This window comes from Anarhichas minor, unplaced genomic scaffold, assembly GCF_050575085.1.
Source record: "Anarhichas minor isolate MPS153535 unplaced genomic scaffold, ASM5057508v1 ptg000136l, whole genome shotgun sequence".
NCBI lineage: Eukaryota > Metazoa > Chordata > Actinopteri > Perciformes > Anarhichadidae > Anarhichas > Anarhichas minor.
This window is the reverse complement of record NW_027466582.1, coordinates 8,938,676-8,954,347: the sequence shown is the minus strand read 5'-3', so window position 1 is coordinate 8,954,347 and position 15,672 is coordinate 8,938,676. Positions and strand designations below refer to the sequence as shown.

General features: G+C 41.4%; 1 protein-coding gene across 1 annotated transcript in view; it reads left to right on the top strand.

The window, feature by feature from the left end:
- The window catches only part of otofa (otoferlin a), a 63,030-nt gene extending 47,358 nt beyond the window's left edge, over window positions 1-15,672 (top strand). Inside the window, exons 19-46 of the mRNA XM_076083877.1 lie at window positions 406-506; window positions 841-931; window positions 1,738-1,854; window positions 2,003-2,155; window positions 2,604-2,796; window positions 3,043-3,167; window positions 3,529-3,663; window positions 4,425-4,586; window positions 5,643-5,762; window positions 5,835-5,996; window positions 6,214-6,376; window positions 6,946-7,010; window positions 7,204-7,233; window positions 7,358-7,495; window positions 7,608-7,683; window positions 8,717-8,862; window positions 8,958-9,092; window positions 9,182-9,319; window positions 9,430-9,557; window positions 9,738-9,908; window positions 10,213-10,373; window positions 10,884-11,026; window positions 11,111-11,199; window positions 11,438-11,536; window positions 14,044-14,285; window positions 14,390-14,568; window positions 14,990-15,090; window positions 15,492-15,672. Of these exons, the coding sequence (XP_075939992.1) occupies window positions 406-506; window positions 841-931; window positions 1,738-1,854; window positions 2,003-2,155; window positions 2,604-2,796; window positions 3,043-3,167; window positions 3,529-3,663; window positions 4,425-4,586; window positions 5,643-5,762; window positions 5,835-5,996; window positions 6,214-6,376; window positions 6,946-7,010; window positions 7,204-7,233; window positions 7,358-7,495; window positions 7,608-7,683; window positions 8,717-8,862; window positions 8,958-9,092; window positions 9,182-9,319; window positions 9,430-9,557; window positions 9,738-9,908; window positions 10,213-10,373; window positions 10,884-11,026; window positions 11,111-11,199; window positions 11,438-11,536; window positions 14,044-14,285; window positions 14,390-14,568; window positions 14,990-15,090; window positions 15,492-15,672 (3,744 nt within the window). The remainder of the gene's footprint in view (window positions 1-405; window positions 507-840; window positions 932-1,737; window positions 1,855-2,002; window positions 2,156-2,603; window positions 2,797-3,042; window positions 3,168-3,528; window positions 3,664-4,424; window positions 4,587-5,642; window positions 5,763-5,834; window positions 5,997-6,213; window positions 6,377-6,945; window positions 7,011-7,203; window positions 7,234-7,357; window positions 7,496-7,607; window positions 7,684-8,716; window positions 8,863-8,957; window positions 9,093-9,181; window positions 9,320-9,429; window positions 9,558-9,737; window positions 9,909-10,212; window positions 10,374-10,883; window positions 11,027-11,110; window positions 11,200-11,437; window positions 11,537-14,043; window positions 14,286-14,389; window positions 14,569-14,989; window positions 15,091-15,491) is intronic.

Here is a 15,672-nt window from a genome sequence, read left to right as displayed (position 1 = left end):
ACAGGCCATTGAATAGTTGTTGAGATATTTGAGACCATCTTATATTGTTTTTCCCAGAACCATGTTGCTACAATGGCTAAAAAGATGGGAAATAAAGGAAAATTCAGTACAAACAAATCTAGGAATAGAAATGTTAGAAATATAAGTTATATTGTTTCTATCATAGATAAATTATCCACTACACCATCTACAGTTGTGTTCCTTTCTCGTCAGCCATGTGTCTACATCAAAAGCTGGTTACTGAAATGTGCGTATGCCTATCAATAATGTTACAATTATACTATAGTAGATCGTAGTATGTGTATGTTGATATGGGGCATTTTGCATTTGTAAAATATGTTTTAAACCATATGAGTACTAACAACTTGTTTTGTCCTAAGCTCCAATATTTTTGTGTCCGGACAGGAAGAGGGTTTGAATGATGTTCAGGAGATCATTAAGACGGAGAAGGCTTTTCCAGAGCGCAGACTCAGGGGAGTGCTGGAGGAGCTCAGTGTCGGCTGCAGGCAAGTTACTTAGAAATAGTATTTGTTTTGTCATTGTGACTTAGTGGTCAGCACAGATACAGAGTTTCTCCTGATGCTGTAAGACCTAAAACTGTATAGTGCTCATTAGCCAATTTTGCATTTAATGCTGTTAAAAACTTTTCAAACATGCATATTAATGACTACAAGCAGCTTCATTAATGACCCAGACACAACTGACGACAGCAGCTCACTGCACTGAGACATTTTAAAACACAGTCATTGTGATTGTCACGGTCACAATCACAGAGCAATAAGATATATAGAGTCGAGTCACGTTCATGTTTTATTCTCTGCATCTTGTGGTTGTTTCCAGTCGGTTTGTGATTCTGGCTAACAAGGATCTGAACCAGGCAGGCCGAACCAAACTGGATCGAGAGCGGCTCAAGTCGTGCATGAGAGAGATGGTATGATTTATGTTTTATCAAGTAGAGAAAAGAAGGAAAGCAGCGTGAGTGATAGAGGAGAAAATTAAGCAGTTTTTAATCAATTTGGCTGCGTTTCAGTCTCAAATCCCAGCGCCTCAGTGAGTAAATAGTTTAGAGTCCCTGTAAAGGCCACGCAGGGAAATTAATTTTTGTAACACATTCACTCCCTTGAATACTTCTTTGCCTATACATTGCATGCATTTGCAATACTGTCACATTATTATAACTGTTTCATATTCTGATTCAAGTTTGTATTTGATTGCAAGTAGACTTTTGATTTGCTTCAAGAGGAAATGCAAAGGAATTACAAAGTGTTCTGTAAAAAAAACATAAGATTTGTATGCATGCGTTGTAGTGGTGAAAAAGAGGTTATGCTATGAATAAGATCCATTGTTTGACCTGAGAAGTATGTCTACTTAACGCACACTGAGAAAGAAAATAAATGACTATGTTGCATTCTGTAGCTGCATTACAACACTGTTTGTGAGGGAATGTGAAAACTGCCATGGAAAGCACAAGTATTGCAGGAGAACTCAAACATGTTCACCCAAAAAAGCTGGTAGAAAAAGTCATGGATGTATAGGGACTCCATGAAAAAGCATTTAGAAATCAGCAAAATGTTTTTGTGTCTCTACTTTCTGTTTAGTCTTAAAACAAGTTTCTTGGAACCACAACATTTTTCATATTTTTAAGTTCCACTCATGCAGTTGTTTAAATTTAATTCAGATAAGAACCCAGCTATGATGTGTGCATGTGTGTACATTATGTATATATGTAATCTGCAGGACAGCATGGGCCAGCAGGCCAAGCAGATCCGAACTCAGGTGAAGAAAAACACAGTCAGAGACAAACTCAAGATGGTGCAGAACTTCCTGCAGAAGCTCCGTTTCCTTGCAGACGAGGTACTGTACCTAACCCTAACCCTGTACTTCAGGTACAGAACTGACACAGCATGAGTGCATAGAACTATTAATGCAGACTCAATACACGGTATATAAGCATTGTACATGGATCCCCTATCAATCGATCCTATCTATTTACCTTGTCCAGCCTCAGCACAGCATCCCAGATGTTTTCATCTGGATGATGAGCAACAACAAGCGCATCGCCTACGCCCGGATTCCTTCCAAAGACATCCTCTACTCCATAGTGGATGAGGAAACGGGAAAAGACTGCGGCAAAGTCAAAGCTGTCTTCCTCAAGGTGCAATCATCTCCTCCTCCTGCTCCTCTCTTGGTCAAACACTGTTAGTCATTAAAACACACTTTTGCTCATTTTCAACCTTCGTAAATGAATGACTGCTCATCATTCTCGTGGCCAGTTAAAGCGGAAAACATGTAAGATAAAGTTGTACTTTGCCGCTGGCTGCACTGTGAGGTGATTAGTAGTGCTGAACAGTCAATATACAAGATACAGTATTGACAAGTATTATTGTGAATAGGCTTGTAAATCTATGACAGCTGCCTAGAGAGAAGCTCGAAAAAAATCAATGAGGTGGCTTCCTAATATGTATGGGTTGGGCCATGTTGCGACATTGTCTGCATAATGCTTAATGATTGAGTCGCTGTAATGATACCAAAGAAAGGTTGTACTGTAATGTGGACTTTCCTGTGTTCATTCAGTCCACTGTTGTTGTCATCTGTGCCCACAGCTGCCTGGTAAGAAGGGGTTTGGTCCTGCAGGCTGGACAGTTCAGGCTAAGCTGGAGTTGTATCTGTGGCTCGGCCTCAACAAGCAGAGGAAGGACTTTCTCAATGGTCTGCCCAATGGTTTTGAAGAGATCAAATCTGCTAAAATGGACCACGGTCTTCACTCTGTCCCCCCCGTCAGCCTTGTCTACAACAGTAAGCTCTTGAGTATATAAGTTTAAATTCATAATTGTTTTTCAGTAGTTTTACTTTTCTTTATTAGTTTTAAATCTAAAATCAATTGGAGGCAAAACGCAGAAAAACAAACTCACTCAGAAGTCAACATTTGACTCCCATTGATCGCTTTTACTTTGTCTTTCACTCTTCTGGCTTCTATAGCAGATTGCTAACAAAGGGTTCTGATTGTCAATTAATGTGATGTAATGTTTGTACGTCCATCAGTGAAGCAGGTGTTCCAGCTCAGAGCACACATGTACCAGGCTCGCAGTCTGTTCGCTGCTGACAACAGTGGCCTGTCGGATCCCTTCGCCCGGGTCTTCTTCTCCACACACAGCCAGGTTACTGAGGTAGGCCCATGAATGAGTGTATATGTAAACATACGTACATTGTTTGTGTGTATGTGTGAACTGAACGAGTGTTTGTATTGATTATGTGTTACGTTAGTTGATATGGGCGGCAGTAGCTCAGTCCGTGGGGACGTGGCACTTGGACCGAGTACTGAGTGTGGAATAGTAGCTGGAGAGGTGCCAGTTCAACTCCTGGGCACTGCCGAGGTGCCCTCGAGCAAGGCACCGGACACCCAAACTCCACCCCCGGAGCTGTATAGTAGTAGCTGCGCGCTGATGGGTTAAATGCAGGCTTGATTTGTGCTGTGATGTGTACATGTGTGTCAATAAAAGTATATTTGATTTGATGCGTGTGCTGCAGATCCTGAGCGAGACTCTTTGCCCTACGTGGGACCAGCTGCTGGTGTTTGACGATGTGGAGCTGTTCGGGGAGGCCAGTGAGCTGAGAGATGACCCTCCAATCATTGTCGTGGAAATCTATGACCAGGACACTGTGGTAGGATCTTACTCTCTGTGAATGACTGGATGCATCATTGAGACACCGATTAATAGATTTGTCAATGCTTGTTAAGCAGTTTTAAAGCATTTACTTTGCGCAAATAAGTCTAAAAGTGCTTTGCTTCTCCTTCCCTCGTGTGCTGACTGTCTGTACACCCTTGTTTCATTCCACCCCACCCGCCACCTTATCTCTGGCCTTGCTCATGCTGTGCTGGCTAAATAGAGTGTGAAAGCATTACTACTGTAAAGACTGTGCTGAATCAGATGTTCCAATAGCTACTGGTTGCTGTTAGCTGATATAGCATGAATTGTCAGGTTCATCTAGCTGCTGATGAGCTCTGGAACAAACTTGCATGTACCTCCTCCATTTCCCCTCTCTCACTTTGTAACAGCAGTAGCTGCAGGAGCATTAATGCTTGTACACTAGTAGTGGTGTGGTGTAGAAAATCTGCCTTGCAATACTCAACCACAAAATATAGATTAAAAAATGCTGATGTAGGTATCTATTTAATGAGTACGCCTCCTTTTTGTTCTATTACACTGTAATCTTTAGTCAGTGAGCTTGTTTGTGTTATATAAGACTGAGTTTTTGCTGCAAGCTTTCCCTCTCAAATTTCACATTTTTGAAACCTTCCACCACTTTGACTAATACTGACACCAAGTGGCTGCCATAGAAACTGCACCTCCCTCACCGTGCCTAACTCCCTTCCCTTGTCCCCTGACTGTCTCGACTGCCTGCTGTCACAATGTGGTCTTCAGGGCAAGGCAGAGTTCATAGGTCGCACGTTTGCGAAGCCCACCATCAAGATGTGTGAGGAGTACTACGGCCCCCCGAGGTTCCCACCACAGCTGGAGTACTACCAGATCTACAGAGGGAACTGCACTGCTGGGGAACTGCTGGCTGCCTTTGAGCTTCTGCAGGTAACAAAAAAACTCACACAAATGAATGAATGCGTTTACATATGCATGCACACACCTACATTAAGACTTACAAATGAATACATTATTTTTCATATACATGCACACATACATGCAACTCCATAGGGTCTCCTTGAGAGATTCCTAGTCACTGCGATACAGTTTGGTTTGGTTATAGTAAAGAAAGAAATGACAACTAAAAATGATCGACATGCTTGCACTATTCACCCAAAACAGGGACCCATCACAAAAGTACTGTAGAAACATGGCGCTGGCTCCATGAAGACCCCTCCATGTAGTTATAAACTGGTAATGAAAACACGACGATTCATATTTTCAGGTGACTATACACTAAATAAATCCAACTTATTAATTTTGTATTCCATTACTGCCAATAGATAAATGCTACACAGCAATTATATGTCTTAATGCATTTTTTTGGTATACATATGTAATTATAACCATGCATTGCAGTATGTAGCGCTCTCTTCCATCACAGGTACAGATCATTTGTCAGCGTCCCATTAAATAGGAATTGAGCTTGGAAAATGAAGATGAGACATTAGAGTTTGATATTAAATATATTTCAACTCAACTAAATTGTTGGGATTTTTTAAAATATCTATTATCTATTGTAAATACAGCCTGAGCAAGTAACTTATTGAAGTTATTTCACATTGATTCCCATGGAAAGTTTCCATCACTTACTTGTTTACTATTTTGATAGTCACTCTCTATTACTTCTTCCCTTTCCTTCTTTAAATATTTGCATCTCCATTTTTTCCTCTGCCACCATGTCACCTCCCTTCCTTTCCACTAATATATTCATTGTTTCTCCTTTGAAATATCTATTTGCCTCTTTCTTCCTTCCTGTGCCTCCTCCTGCTGCTTACAGATACCTTTCGATGTGGAGGCGATTAGGCGAGCTCTGATCGCTGTCCATAACTTTACTGTTCCTCAAATAAAGGTGCTCTTTTCTTGCATTCTCTCTTTTCATCACAGAAACATTGCATACTTTTACTGTAAGGTTTATTTCTGCTCTCTCCTCCTTTATTATAGATTGGTCAAGGAGGGAGGGCCGACCTTCCTCCACTTGAAGGGCCGACAGACTCGGAGCGTGGACCCATTCTGCCTGTGCCGTTGGGCATCCGACCCATCCTGAGTCGCTACCGCATAGAGGTGAGATTCTAACCACCAGATCTCTTATTTGAGCTCCCGTTCTGCCTAATGCTGTTTTTTTTTCTGGTTCAGGTTTTGTTCTGGGGCTTAAGGGACCTGAAGAGGATTAACCTGGCTCAGGTGGATCGGCCTCGTGTGGACATAGAGTGTGCAGGTAGAGGTGTGCAGTCTGTCCTCATCCAGAACTACAAGAAAAACCCCAACTTCAGCACCCTGGTTAAATGGTTTGAAGTGGTAAGTACACCTGTTAATTTGACATTTAGACCCCTACAAAGTTGGATCTTGGATTATAGCCAGTTCCTCTCAACAAACATGAAACTTGACTTGCTTACTGCCTTCACTTAACTGAAATACATATTGTAACTTATTGCAGGAATAATGCAAACATCTCTTCTTTCTTTTCATCATCTCATCTCATCTCATCAACTTAATGTCTTAATTTTGTCCCCAGGACCTTCCAGAGAATGAGCTTCTCCACCCTCCTCTCAACATCCGGGTGGTGGACTGCCGGGCATTTGGCCGTTATACCCTGGTGGGGACCCATGCTGTAAGCAGCCTGAGACGTTTCATCTACAGCACCCCAGACAAGACCTCCAACAACTGGGCCACTGCAGGTGCTAACACTCAAGTGAAGGACTGTGTTTCTGTTATTGTGATATATTGTATTACTTTTAGTCAGGAGCCTATTAACTGTGGGATTTTGTGTGTGTGTGTGTGCGTGTGTTAGGAGAAGCACTGTGTTTCTATTGCCAGGTTTCATTTCCTTTATACATTTTACACTCAGAGTTTCTTCAAATATTTTAAATATAAACAGCAATGAGTAGTCAATTCATTTGAACCATGTAGAAGACATTCTTTTGTTCACTTCTTTGTCATTTCTGTGTTTCTTCTGACTCAGCTCTCTGGTCACTAAAGAATGAATGTTCATTCTTTATTAACTTTGCTGATGTCTTCGCTTGCTTTCTGCCCTGACCACTTTTCCTGCCTGTGTCCTCCCTCCATCTGTTATCTTTTTTCCTCTCTCGCATGTCCTTGACTGTCCTGTCCTCCTGCCACCTGCTGTCTTTGCCCTTCGGCCTCACTCCAGCTAAGCTAATGAATGGCTACATGGTCCTTACCAATGGCGGCTCCCATCCTCGCTCCTCACCCAGCCTTTCCTCCCGCACCCTCTCTCGCCCCGCAGGTGACATCAACACGGACGCAGACCCTCTGGTCCGAAAGATGGACACGGTGGTCAAATTAGACGCTGTAAGAATTTCTTTGAGTTCCTTCACTGTAGAGCATTGCCTTCTAATTTCTATTGTACAATGTGTGTGTGTATGAATGTAAATAGTAGCACTGCTTTATGTCCAGTCCTTTTTACCTGCCTAGTCTGTACATGTGCATCATCCATCGTGTGTATTAACCCTTGTGTTGTTTTATGTAACGCTCCCTGTCATAGACGTCTGACGCTGTTGTAAAAGTTGACATGGTAAGTAATCGTTCCTGTAGAAATTTGCCGATGAAAATATGTGCTGAAGTTTTAACTGGTGCCTCATTGTGCATTAAAACTGAGCTACTGATAATCACTTAATGATTCTGAACTGTTTCAACAGACCGAGGAGGAGAGTGACAAAGACAAGAAGAAGAAGAAGAAGAAAAAGAAGGGAGGAGTAGAGGAAGAAGATGAGATGGATGAGAGAGTGCTGGACTGGTGGTCCAAATATTTTGCTTCAATAGAGACACTGAAGGAGGTTTGTCTATTCTGTTCTCGTATGTTCTATTTACATCGACCCATGTTTCTGTTATCGCCCTGACAAGTGAAGTCCTATTAGACTCATAACGTTTTCTTGCCTGGTTTTCCAGACCCTCAGAGCCCAGGAGACCGCTCAGGCAGAGGCGGAGGAGAGAGAGGACCTGGAGATAGCTGCGGAGGCAGGAGGTATTAAACCCTAATCAGCTGGGCTGCCTGCCAGTGTGCTCAAATGTCTGCTGCTTTGATTTCTTTTGAAGGGATATGTCACTATTATTGGCTTCTAAGTTCAGGATTCTACATTGACGTTTGAAAGAATTATTCTCAGTTGTTTATTCATTTTGAGTTGATAGGCCTCAGGATGAAGGAAATACAGTTCTGTCAACTGCACTGCCTGAGATAGCGTAGAGATATTAGTTTTGTGCTTTACTTATGTCAGTCAAAGAAATGTACTATGGTTGATCCCTAAATCACTCCCTATTTACTGTAAATTATAGTGCACTATATTTATTATCTGTCCATGTGGTTTATTCTCGTGAACGCAATATTTCAGGAACACTTTGAGCAAATTTCTTCAAATTTGACACATTTTTAAATACTAAAAACCTGCTAAGAATCTGTATGTCGTATAGATTTGCGACATCGCATAAGTTCTGTTTACAATCCCACAATGCAATGCAACACATGACGATGACTCATAAATATCCAAAATACCAATTTACTCACTCACTCCAGAAGGAACTACAGAGTGTTGATTGTAAAGGCAGTAGTGAATGAGGGAGTGATTTTCAGTCACAGCTTTTGTCTTGAGATGCAGTTTGAGCATAAAACACACAGAAGAATTGTTATGTGCTTCCTGCTCTTCATCTCTTTGCTCCCATGGACTCATCCTTCATACATGCTTTGAACATTATCATATTCATGACCATTTCCTACATCAGCATGACCTCCCAGCTCTGCAGTACACATGAAAGCTGGCTCAAACAGACCCACTGAATCAAACGATTACATAAATAATTAATTACATAAAGTATGTACTGTTATACGGCAATCCCTGCAGCATAAAATTTATGGGAAAAGGGAAAGGTAAACTTACTCACCTGATAAACACATTGGTCAGCTTTCATGTCGAGTGACACGTGTAGTGTGCAACCCTGCCACCCGTCTTCATGACTCCAACCCTACTTTGTCCACCTCCACTTTCACTCACCCCTCCAATCAGATATCAAACCTGATGACCTTCCTCTGAAAGGGTCCAAGACGAGGGAAAAGAGCAAAGAGAAGAAGAGCTCCAGGGACAAGAAGAAGGGTCAGGCTGCAGACGGCTCTGATAAACGACCGGTTAAAGCAAAAGTTGATGAGCTGATGGTAAGTGTGTCATTCGCACTCTGACAAAAAATTAACCAGCACACATTAATAGACATGCAGAGACAAACACTTGATGTGTTTGTTTACCTATACAGGTGTACAACAAGGAACTGGAGAGCGAGTACGGAAACTTTGAAGACTGGCTTCACACTTTCAACTTGTACAGAGGAAAGGCTGGGGATGACGACGAACAAGCTATGGATGACGACAGGATCGTTGGCAGATTCAAGGTGGGAATAAACTAGTATTTTCCCAGCCTACATTAACTGACTGAAAATAAGTCTTGTCTTTTACCCTGGTAATGTATTCTGTGACCCAGGGATCCTTATGCATGTACAAGCTACCTCTGTCTGAGGAAATCACAAGAGAGGCAGGATTCGATCCTAATATGGGCATGTTCCAGAGCATCCCACATAACGATCCAATCAACGTCCTTGTCCGTGTCTATGTGGTCAGGGTGAGTGACCTTATCATTTAAACCTATACGGAGTTAAAAAAACTCACATCATAATAAACACAAACTGACAAATATTTCTCTTGATTTGGTCCGGTTCTGTTTTCCTGTAGGCTGCAGATCTTCATCCTGCTGATATCAATGGGAAGGCTGATCCATATGTTGTCATCAAGCTGGGCAAGTCAGAGGTCAAGGACAAAGAGAACTACATCTCCAAACAGCTCAATCCTGTATTTGGCAAGTAAGTTGATAGTTAGCTGCTCTTGATTTAGTTTCAGTTTATTGTCATGTGTCGGTAGAGCAGGAGAAAAACGTCTGGCTGTCACCAAAAAATGTTTTTGTGCAACAATATTCTTCTCACATTTGCTTTAACGCTTAATTCTTCTTCTCACCCGTTTATCCTCTGTTTGTTCGTGCTCAGATCATTTGACATTGAGGCCACATTCCCCATGGAGTCCATGCTAACGGTGTCGGTGTACGACTGGGACCTGGTCGGCACTGACGACTTGATTGGAGAGACAAAGATTGACTTGGAGAATCGTTTCTACAGCAAATACAGAGCCACCTGTGGCATTTCCTCCAACTATTCTCTGTGAGCCTCCTTGCCTTTTATCCTTTATATGTTTTTAGTTAATGGTTTAGTTACAGTGTCACTCCTGCAGTATCTTTATTTAGTGTACTTTGTCTTTTGACAAGGATAACATTTTATAAATGATAGTAATAACAGAAATGTTGTAGTCACTCTCACATTATGTTGTGTAGGCATCTCAAAAGCCTCAATCTTTGCCCAATTTGCATAAATTGAGTCTTTTATATTTATGAAACTTATGATTACCTTCTGATTGGCTGGAAGACTTCAGAAGTTCAATTACCTCTGTGTTATCTATTGATGTCAGCCATGGATACAATGTGTGGCGGGACCCAATGAAGCCCAGTCAGATTCTGGCAAAGCTCTGTAAGGACGGCAAGATCGATGGACCTCATTATGGGCCGGGAGGCAAAGTCAAGGTGGCCAATCGAATATTTCTGGGACCTACAGAGATTGAGAATGAAAATGGTACGGCTGCATGTTACTCCTAAAACTGTGATATCATATAAAAGTCCCACATCTGATTAAATGTCAAAATAATTGTGATACCAATGTAATACCATGTACAAGTGATTAGTAGTCTTTGATTTCAAAGTTGTGACGGTGATTTATTAGGAGTACAATATTTGGGGGGTTTTGTTGCAAAGAGATTGTTTTCTTTGATTGACTACTTTTATTCTTCCCTGTTACTGATATGTACTTAAAAAAACAATATCTCTTATATCATCAAACCGATTTCCCTTGATTTCAATGCTATAATCAAGGTAGAGTAGAAAAGAGTATAACTGCACATACAACTTTTGACATTTGGTCTTCTATTGTGGATATCTTAATCCTACAAACGATGAAAAGGTCATCAGATGTTGCCAATAATCTAATATATGATCACATTTGTTTACATTAACGTGAGGCTGTAAATGTCTGTATTGTTCAGATTGAAGTGTTTTGCGTTCCCTTTTGTTTGTGTCGATGTCTCAGGTCTGAAGAAGCAGACTGAGGAGCATTTGGCTCTGACGGTGCTGACCCACTGGGAGGAGATCCCGAGGGTGGGCTGTAAGCTCGTCCCTGAACACGTGGAGACCAGACCCCTTCTGAACCCCGACAAACCCGGCATCGAACAGGTAGGAAAGAGCCACGCTCGTCTGGGGTCATGAAACAGATTGAAATGATGGTTGGACTGTATTTTGTTCTCTGTGCGTCCAAAGGGCCGTATTGAGATGTGGGTGGATATGTTTCCTATGGACATGCCTGCTCCCGGACCTGCGATTGACACAGCACCACGGAAACCAAAGAGGTAGGCCCGGGCTGGAGAAAAAAAAGACAAACATCACTCATAACTGTAAATCCAATGCAGATGTAATGGGAAAGATATTTGTTAATTGCGTTTTGAAGTGTCTAAAGTTCAGTTTTTCCAACAGAATACGTAGTTTTATCCCCAGCTTAAGTTATGGTGAGTCTGTTTTACTAGTTAGCTCTCCATTTATTGTCAAATATAAGTCCAACTGTGTGTTCCTTCCTCCCCCCCTTACCAGATATGAGCTCAGGGTGATTATTTGGAATACAGACGAAGTAAAACTGGAGGACGATGATTACTTCACTGGGGAAAAGTCCAGTGACATATTTGTCAGGGGGTAGGTACAGTGGGATGCGGCAACCAAGCCTCGTCCCGTGGGTGTGAGCTGTGTGTGGATTTTTTTTTTTGCAGTTAACCATTCTTTTTTTGTTTTGTTTCCATTTTTTTCTGTGCGTTTTTGTGTTGTTTGTGTTTGTGGTGTGTCTCCTGTCTGTCTGTCTGTCGTCCTCTCTCTCTCCTCTGGTCAATGCTCTGCTGCTGTCTAGCTTTGAGCTTCGTGTTGTTATTTGGAACACTGATGACGTAATTCTAGAGGACGATGGTTTCATGACAGGAGAGAAGATGTCTGACATCTATGTCAGGGGGTAAACACACGATTCCATCGCATGGCTCGTACAATACCTCCCTTCCTTCCTCCTGGACTCATTTATTTCTTCCCTTTCTCACTTCCTGCCTCAACCCTCCATCCAGCACGTAACCTTGCTTGTCTTAAACTCTCCAAATAGCACGCTCAAAACTATTGCCAAATGAAAAATGAGTTCAGTCAGGATCAAACCACATAAACAACTTGCTGAGTACAATCATGATCATAGTCGTATATATGCCAAAATAATCCACAGATATGCTGAGATTGAAATAAATACATACATAAAGTGGTTCAAGTGTAAGAGAAATTGATATTTTTGAACATAATCAACTGACATTATCATGACTAACTACAGGTTGTTGTTTTTTGTCAAACTACCATTTTCTTTTTTGTTACACTGCGATTTTATTTTATTTTGTTAAACTACAGTACAATTTCCTTTATTGTAAAACTTCTATTTTATTTCCTTAAACTACCATTTTTTGGTCAAACCTTTTACTTTGTCAAACTAACATTTCGTTAACCTACTTGTTTCCCTTTTTTGTTAAACTATCATTTTCATTATTTATTGTCAAACTACTATTTTATTTTATTAAACAATCATTTTATATTTTGTCAAACTACTATTTCCAAAGTCAAGCTTGTTTAAGGTTTGGTCCTGTATTATTGATTTTACTTGAAATAAAGATATTTGTGATTTCAATTTGATGGTGTTTGGAGCTTGTTGCATGTATATCAGTAAAGAATATGCATGGCAGTACGACAGAGCTCCGATGTGGACCCTTTCTAAGGTGCAGTTACATTAGTCTTCTGTCCAATGAATTTGCATCACATTGAACCCCCAAAAAATAAATAGGGAATGTATGCCTTAATTCATTTATCATATGAACCTCCATTAAAGTGAATGGAAGACGCAGCAAATGTTCACAGGCTTGCAGTATAATGTGACCATCGACGAATAATAGAAAAAGCAATATTAATTAAACTAATATTAATAATGTCTCAATTGTCCCAGTAGGCGATGTCAGTACAGAATGCACAATAATACCAGTTTAAAGAACTGACACCTAAATGCAATGCAGCCATTATTAATGACTTCATTGTAATTGAGGTTTTATTGTCGTTACTTGTGAAATCTCTAAAAGGATATGAACTTAAACTCCTGTTTAAAGTTATGTCAGTGTTTTGCGGAGCCTCCTAAATCTTGCATCTTAACAAAACTAATTTTCCCGTCAGCTGACTTGGTGCCACCCATAGATGTGTCACCACAGGACTGCACTGTAACAAACTGGGTGCCATCCTCAAACGACCCTAAATACATGGAGGATAATAAGAGTATTTATGCAGCGTTGTAGAGTTAGTTGCTGACCAAACTGTCTGCATTGACAGTGAAGAAGGGAGGATGGGGTTGTTCCAGATGGATCCAACGTTGTGATTCAGTGGTTATAATTCAGTTGTTGGGTCACATGCGAGCAGGCATGTTTTAGTGACCTTGTGTCTTTTGTAGCCAAGCAACAACCCAACACTTTCTCACATTAACCCCAGTCTAATGTATGCCAGTGCATCTCAATTACCAAATCACAGCACTTGCCTTCACATTTTTCTACTATTCACTGAGCTGTTTTTGGTTTTGAGAACTGAGAGTACAGCTTCCCTCCTGTTCCGCCTCACTAATAAAGCCAGTCTCACTCTACTGTTAATGAAAGAGCTCCAGTCGGCAGAGACTGACCTCATAGCCTTTGATCCTCTGCTATCTGAATCCAGACACTGAAGATGAAAGTTTTAGTTTTTTAAGGAACATTTCAGGAAAATTTCACTAATGGCATTTTTGCAAGCTTTGTGTATGCATGGCTTTGAAAATAGTGTGAAGCTCCAACATCAAATCAGGTTTTATGTATCATTCAACTTTTTTGTCATTATCTCACACACACAATCTGATTTGCTTTTGGGGAGCCACATTATGTGTTTTGATTATGACCTATTAGCATCATCTCTCTTGTTGGCACACTGGTACATTTAACCTGTCCTATGCTCTTGTTTAAATCAACAAAATGAATATTCAGTAACTGACAGACAATTGCAATTCCCTTCTTAATATAACTTAGAAGTGCATGACTGACAAAATCAAACATCTATCCACTCATCCAAACCATGATCCTGTAGGTCAACCTAACTTTGCTCTATCGTACTTCCTGCAGATGGCTGAAAGGGCAGCAGGAGGACAAGCAGGACACAGATGTGCACTATCACTCCCTGACTGGTGAAGGCAACTTCAACTGGCGCTTCGTCTTTCCTTTCGATTACCTCATGGCTGAGGAGAAGATTGTAATCTCTAAGAAAGAGTCTATGTTCTCCTGGGATGAGACTGAATACAAGATCCCTCCTCGTCTCACGCTGCAGGTCTGGGACGCCGACCACTTCTCTGCTGATGACTTCCTGGGTGAGGCCTGATGGGAACAATTACAGAACTTTCCATCTGATCTTCCACAACAAAAATGCTGAAGTGTCACCATCCTTTTTGTCTTTGACTATCACCACTCGCAGGTGCGATTGAGTTGGACCTGAACCGGTTCCCTCGTGGCGCCAAGACAGCCAAGCAGTGTTCCCTTGGTATGATCCGAAACGAGCAGGAGCTGCCCACTATTTCCATCTTCAAACAAAAGAGGGTCAAGGGCTGGTGGCCGTTTGTAGCCCGCGATGAGAACGATGAGATGGAGCTAACGGTGAGTCAGTTGTCAAATACAGAGCACAGCAGCATGACCAAAGTCACAACTGCAGTTTGGCACCACATGTGAAATCATCATCTTGAAATTACTTAAAAAATAATTTCAAAACAGCAGCTAGAAAGCCACCCCCAACGGAGTAAAATCTGAATTGAATTCAACATTATAAAGAAGAATGCAAGTAAACAAAGAGCAATAAAAGCAATAACATTAAAGTACAAAATACAGGAAAGTGTATGTCTAAACCTTTCCAAGAAAACACTATGTTCAATAAACTGGTGGTGGGTCCCAAGAAGATTGGAAACCTCTCCGTTCATCTATACAGACAGAACAGAGAACCAGATCGAAAGTATTTGTATACTCAAGACATCTAGCTGATTGATTAATTTGGATATATCACATTGTCATGTTGTCATTGCAGGGTAAGGTAGAAGCTGAGCTTCATCTGGTGACAGCAGAGGAGGCGGAGAAAAGTCCTGTAGGGCTCGGACGAAATGAGCCTGATCCACTGGAGAAACCAAAGTAAGATATTGACGTTTATTCAAAATATATGTATTTAAAACTCACAAACACACACACACACACCTTTTTCACTATTCAAATTTGAGGATGGTTGTATGGTGCGGTCCCTTAAATCTCCTCCTTAAGAAAAACATCACAGTGCAAAAAGCAGTGAATCAAATGTTATAAATCACAATAAAGCAGGACTTCATATTTGATAAACATGTGATTTGGGCTTTTTGCACAGTAGTCAAAAGGCAGTTTCTCCTCCTACCATCTCTTCAACTGTCTCCCTCTGTCTCTCCCCTCCTTTCTGCGTGCGACTCCCCCTTTCTCCTGACCATCTCTTCCCGTTTTTGCCTCCATCTACATTCCTTCCTTCCTTCCTTCTTTCCTCCCTCTCTCTACCTCCTTCCGCAAAGTCGCCCGGACACCAGCCTTATGTGGTTTCTGGGCCCCCTGAAGTCCATTCGTTACTTCATCTGGCACAACTACCGCTGGCTGATCCTCAAGGTCCTGGGGCTGATACTGCTGCTGCTCATGCTGGGCGTCTTCCTCTACTCACTCCCTGGCTACCTGGTCAAGAAGATGCTGGGGGCCTGA